At 41.5% G+C, this 6360-nt stretch overlaps 1 protein-coding gene across 1 annotated transcript; it reads right to left on the reverse strand.

The window, feature by feature from the left end:
- Positions 1–2883: 2883 nt before the first annotated feature.
- On the reverse strand, positions 2884–5146 carry LOC111972468 (class E basic helix-loop-helix protein 22). Its single transcript, XM_023999463.2, has one exon. The coding sequence runs from the start codon at positions 4660–4662 to the stop codon at positions 3835–3837; it is 828 nt and encodes a 275-aa protein (XP_023855231.1). The 5' UTR covers positions 4663–5146; the 3' UTR covers positions 2884–3834.
- Positions 5147–6360: the final 1214 nt, after the last annotated feature.

The following is a 6360-nucleotide window of genomic DNA, read 5'->3' on the forward strand; positions in this document are numbered from 1 at the left end:
AGATGTACTGTTCAGAGTTTGGGAAACTGTCCTCATGTTGTCTCAGTCAATAAATAGCTACTATCATCTATCTAAATGAGCTATACAGGAAGTAATGGTGAAACACATTCAATTCAAACCCTCTCCAGATCCCTCTTCAACAGACTTGCAAGTCTGAATCAGTGAAGCGAAAAACAACATAAAACTCCGAATAAGACAACACATATCAAGCTAACTGACACAGTTTACCAAAGTGGAAGTCTTCATGTTCTGAAAAAATATTTTCTCAAATTACACAGTTTTATCTGCTTTGTACCATATGTGCCTTGTTCATGTTTCCTTTTGACATTGTTCTGGTTCTTCCTCACACATATGGCTCTTTCTCACCCCAGGGGAGGAGGCTCTATTGGGCTAATGTGAGTATTAGTATGGGTTAAATGCTCCCGTCATTTATGCATTAATGCATATTGCATAATTGATGTTTTTGTGAAGTCTCAGTTTCCAATGGCCCCTAGTACTATTATATGTCTGTCATTACTATGATGGGTGTAAAAATGTGCACTACAGTTATTTTAATACTGGAAAGAGTACTGAAAGCTGAAACAATCCAGTCTTGTGCTTCAGCTCCTGAAAGTAGTTGATTTCTAGCAGTAATTGCTGACAGTATTTATATGCCAGAGCCATTCTTGATGTGTGCCTGATTATTTCCCCTCCTGATTAAGGTTCATTGTGTGGTGATTCAAGCCGTTTATGCGCTTGATGGGATTAGATAGGACAGTGTAATGACCCTGTTGTGTAAATGGCTCATATACACACACTGGGCCCTAGATTGGAAACTGGCACAGAAATATGACAAAGCCGTGAACAGGGTAGATAATGTCAGATGGATATTCAGATCTTTAGAATAATGATGGCAAACACACAGGACTGTGTATGATCTTAGCGATGACTTGAAGGAAACCCTTTGCTTATATATGTGGCTTTTTAGTATTAAAATCAAGGATACTCTACTATGATGCACGCTGCCAGTGTGCAATATCCTCCGTTTCCTGAGCCTCTAGACTTGAATAAGAATCCGACACAAAATGCTGTAAACGGACAGCATTTAAAAGGCATGCCATTGTGGGCAATATTTCACTGGCATTAATATGATGAAGTCCAGGTTTCTGCTTTAGAAACAATATGTTTTGGTGTATTTAAAATTAATATGAAATGTAATTTCATTTAAAACGAGTATTGTGTATTTTATACTTCCATTGAATTGTTTATTTCAAAGATGAATCAAATAAAATGATAAGGCACCCATGATTGTGCCTTAAAGGCTTACTAGAAAGAGGAATTCATCCTTAAATGCAGCAAGTTAGTTTTCTGTCTATGGGCCAGAGGGACCAGACTTATCCCATATTTTGCTGAGAACAAGGTCTTTGAGAGAGCGGTGTCAATTCATGTTTATCTGGTCCCAAAGTAGTTGTTCAGTTGGCACAAACATTCTGCAGTTGTCTTCAGCTAGCACCCCTGAAAACGTCTGAAAATGAGGACTTGCGCTGTCCATGGTTCTGAAATGCTCGCGTTGATGACTACTGACGTCAAATAGCTTACTGTCACTGTGAAGACTCAACTAAGTGGCTCAACTATACACTATGAATGTGAACGAAAATATTTTCGAGATTTTATAGTAGCACCAAATATTTTTTAATATATATAAATTAAACGGTAATTTTTTTGACCTATATTATCTTGAATTACCATTATTTTTTCAATAATATTATTGTTGTTAATATCTATTTTGGTGTAATTTGGTTTTGTTTTAATTTCGTTATTAATTTTTGCTCAACAAATTTTTGTTAAAAAGATCTACTCATTGGAAAACATTACATTATCAAAGCTAGATCATATTGTTGGTCGCAATGAATTGCACCAGCCGGAAAAGTAGATCAAAAGATTTGTCCTAGTTCCTGTCTTCCTCCTCGACCAGCTCTTATTATAGTCTGTCCCCCATTAATTGGATTAAGTGTGTGATTTCTAGGATAATACACAATTGCTCCAGTTTAAATACAATTTCACTAGGTTGCCCTTTGGCCCTGTCTTTTACTCTCAGTCATGCTGATGGACAAGAGAAACAGGACAATACAGGACAATACACACCGACGGCAATGCTGCTGATCACTGTGCTACGTTGTTATTAAAGACACCCAATTACGGCAATGAACAGTGTCGTAATTACGTTCCTTAATCACATTCTGGAGGTCTAATTGCCTTAACGATGTGTTTCATTAAACGAATGTAGGTATTACAGTCGACAGTTTTCATACACAGTTGTTGTCTAATTAACATATTATTAGACACCGTCATGGAAATTGTTTTAATAATCATAATTAAGCCTGGCTGAGCTTTGTGAAGTAATACTAACAGACATGTCTTTCTAGCCAGAGGGCAACATTGCCCACCACGTCTGGCCTTTGCTCCCAAGGCTTCGTGCTCCTTTACAGTTCAACGTCCAGAAAAGTTACCGCTTTTGATGGAGCAGAAAATTATCAACTCATTATTCTTACACAACATGCTTGGCATATGGCGAGGTTCCGAGGATCAACAAGCACTTTTTGGTTTTAGTAGGCTAAGACATGACCTGAGAAAAGGAGAAATTAAAATGCATTGTTATTTAGGCTTTGATGCAGGAATATAGAATTATACATGGAATATAAAATAAAGTTAGAATGCTAATAGTCGATAATCACGTGCAAAATACAATTTCTTGAAAATATGCTAAAATAGCCAAGTTCAGATTTTTCGAAGATGAATGAGGCAAAATTAACGTCGATCCTCAGAAAAATAGAATTCAGTCCGCTTTCTTATATTTCTCCACTTTCAGTGTCTACACATCAGACGAGCAGACGAAGGAATTCGTTATGTTCAAAATATTTTAATAAAGCTTTCCAACACATAAACACATACAAATGGCCCTCTTTATTCATATAGTACAGTAACTAATGTATCTACAATAATGCACTGCTTGACCTGACAGCGCGCCTGATCCCTCAAGACCTCGGCCTTATTGCAAGAGTGTATAAGAAATTAGGCAAATCAGACACGTCGCTATGCAGTATACAGTGTACCACCATGCAAATAAAATGTTTCAAATCAATAAATTAAAGGAAAAAAATCGAAAAGGACGTAAACTGAAGATACAGGCCATTAGAGACTCAAACGCCATTATATTACAGTGCCAAAGAAACTGTCAATGTAGCACAAGTGTTTCATAAAAAAAGTATTTAAATGACAATATACTTTGGGGTGAGAGATGAAAACAAATATTTCGTATTCAACTCAGTTCACTTTGCTTTCCCTCAGGACATGCCTATGGGATGCTCAGTGAATTCTCAAAAGTTCACCAAATAACGACCAATAAGCAAACGCCTTCATAAGTTATAAATCAAGTCAATAAAGCAGCAAGTTTGTGGTTTCTTATATTAACTAATGTTCCATCTATTCAAGTGAGATGGTCGCATGTTGTCAGATCAACACTCCATACAGGGTCCATATTTGAGCAAGTAATTAACAATTGTCAATCCAGCACCACTTGCGCTCCTAAACTTCTGTTTGGTTTTTCACTTTCATTCATACCAGCACTTAAATGATGCTTTATATACACAATCAAGTATTGTCTGAACAAAAAGCGCTTCTTTGAATGCATTTGTAAATGTTATAAAAGTAGGCCTACTGATCATCAGCTTTACTTCATGGTCTACACTGACTTGCAACCGTTCCAAAGTCGCCGTGTGTTTTAAAAAGTGGTGTTGTTTTTTTCTTGCATGTGCTTCTCTGAGTCTCTGGTACCGGCTCGTTGTTGTGATGCTGTTAAGGCTTGTCAGTGCATTGTTTAAACAGGCTCGAGGTGACGTTGTTGAAAAGGACACATTTGTCGGGGCAGGAAGACCCGGCCAATCCGGTGGTGAAGGGGTACACAGGCGGCTGGTCGTACGCACTTATCCCCGCGCTCAGACCCGGTAGACCCGGAGCAGCAAGGGCCGTTGTGGCGGGTATGGACGCCGCTGAGATGGCCTGACCCTGGTTCAGATAGGCCACCAGCCTCCTCATCTCTTCCAGAGCCTGCGCCTGCATGAGGATGTAGTTTTTGGCGAGTAGCAAAGTGGCGATTTTGGAGAGTTTCCGCACTGAGGGGCTGTGCGCGTACGGGATGACAGAGCGCAGCTCGTCCAGCGCGTCGTTCAGGTCGTGCATCCTTCGTCTCTCCCGCGCGTTGATGTTTAGTCTGAGTGTTTTCTGCTCTTTATTTTTCTTACCTCCCTCCGGTTTACCGGCGGCCACCGTTCTCCCATCGGCCAGGAGGACCATCTCACATCTGCCGTCGCTGTCATCGTCCTGACTCTGCTCCCCGCCACTGCTCTCGGCCGCCGAGGTCCTGTTGCTGCTCTCGCCGAACTTGACGCACAAAGATCCGGTCGGCAGACCCAGCGGTCCCCCTCGACCGCCAGCCAGTCCACCGGGTTGAATCGGGTCTGAGTCGGTCTGGTCGAAACAGCTGATTGGTGACTGGCGGTCCCTGGACCCCGGCAGGTCAACACCAGCCGCTGACCTGAAGGAGTCCATCTTTCTGTTGGAGACAGCACTGAGTGTTTTGTGGAAAATATCTCCCGGTCCGTTCAAGTTCATTCTCCTGTCCATAGCACTTCCTCTCCTCCAGACGCTGCTTTAGTGGGTGGCAGTTTCTGGAGACTCTCTCCCGGCGACGGCTCTTGTATAAGTTTCTTGCTTTGTGCGCTGTCAGAGAGAGTGAGTTGGTCTTGATGCCTTATTATTGCTCGACTTGTCAACTGAGATGTGGAGACGCATCGGCTCTCTCTCTCCCTCTCTGCGCTCACGCTGCTTATTCGCTCTGATTCACCTTCAGCAGATCTCCACGGCGATCAGCATCACGCGCAAAACGGGGGAGTCTTTTACATCATTATCTCGAGGCGGGTTAATATGAAGAGGATTTGCCTATTGGGATACCGCTCTCTCGCACTCTCTCTGCCCCCTCTGTCTACCCAATCAGGTTAACGATGTAATTAATGGGATTTTAACAAACAATCCCGAGTGCTCTCCACCRCCTCCCTCTGTATCTCTCTGTCCTTCTCAGTCTGGGTATAGTGGCTCCGTGTGCACACATGTTGTGAGGAGCTGCCTACAGCTTTATAATGGGGCGCTGGGGTTTATTATACGAGTCACCGTCTGTATAAAAGCTTGAGTACATGTTTGCAAGGTGCTGGTCCTATTAGGAACCCCAACCACTGCTTTTGAAAGTGACATGCCAAGCGACATTCACCCGTCAGTGGGCAATCTAAATGCGCCTCTCTATTTCAGAATGATGGATACGTCGTAGGGATAATATAACTCTTTATTGACTATTGAGACACTAGACTGTCTTTATCCTCAAGTGTGAGTGTGTCTCCTTCCCTGCGTTCTCCTCTGTCTTAATAAGAAGCTCTTCATTTGTAGACCAATATGATATTGGTCTTTTGGCTGTTGATTCAAATGTATAACTATTTTAATCCTGTTCAAACTGTGTACTGAGAATAGAAAACGCAGGCAATAGCCTACAGTTTCTAGCCTAAAATCCAGAACCTGTTTTACTAACATTCCATGTCTTGTACTACGTGTCATGCCAAATGTTTTGTCAAATGTAAAGTTTCTTGTTTCATTGTACATGTCATTGATGGCCCCTGGATGCGAGCCTCTCTCTATAACTTGTGACTCTCCCTAAAGAGCTCCTATTATCGTGACAATACATTTGCAATGACAGCTGTAGGCTATCACATGTCAATGCATGTCTTACAATAAGCTTTGCAAGGCAGCATTGAGCTATTAATGCAGTAATGTAACTTTTTTTTGCCATTTAATAATTGTAAGTAAGCTAACTGTACACATTCATTGACTGAGTAAAATCGATTTATTTAAATCAGAAAGAACCAACCCATCCAAAAAGTCAAGCTGGCTATAGCCATTACTTGTGCTGACATTGCCATCTACTGTCAAGAAGTGTATCCTACATCTATGACAAAATATTTCCCAACCAAACTTTGCAGAATTTATGCTTTCCTTTATCTCCAATTAGGAACTCTCTCACTCTCACTCTCACTCTCTCATCTCACACACACACACACACACACACACACACAACACACACACACACACACACACACACACCACACACCACACACCACACACACCACAACACACACACACACACACACACACACACACACACAACACACACACACACACACCTCAAAACTCAAGGTCAATGTTTCTGCTTTTCAACCAGTAATAAGGCTTCCTACACAGCCTCTGGTAAATGCCTATACTCTGATCTCTCCTCTGTTT

Source organism: Salvelinus sp. IW2-2015, linkage group LG14 (genome assembly GCF_002910315.2).
Source record: "Salvelinus sp. IW2-2015 linkage group LG14, ASM291031v2, whole genome shotgun sequence".
Classification (NCBI taxonomy): Eukaryota; Metazoa; Chordata; class Actinopteri; order Salmoniformes; family Salmonidae; genus Salvelinus; species Salvelinus sp. IW2-2015.

Excerpts from the sequence above, each read along its gene's own strand:
- LOC111972468 (XM_023999463.2), bottom strand. The coding sequence starts at position 4,662 with ATGGACAGGAGAATGAACTTGAACGGACCGGGAGATATTTTCCACAAA.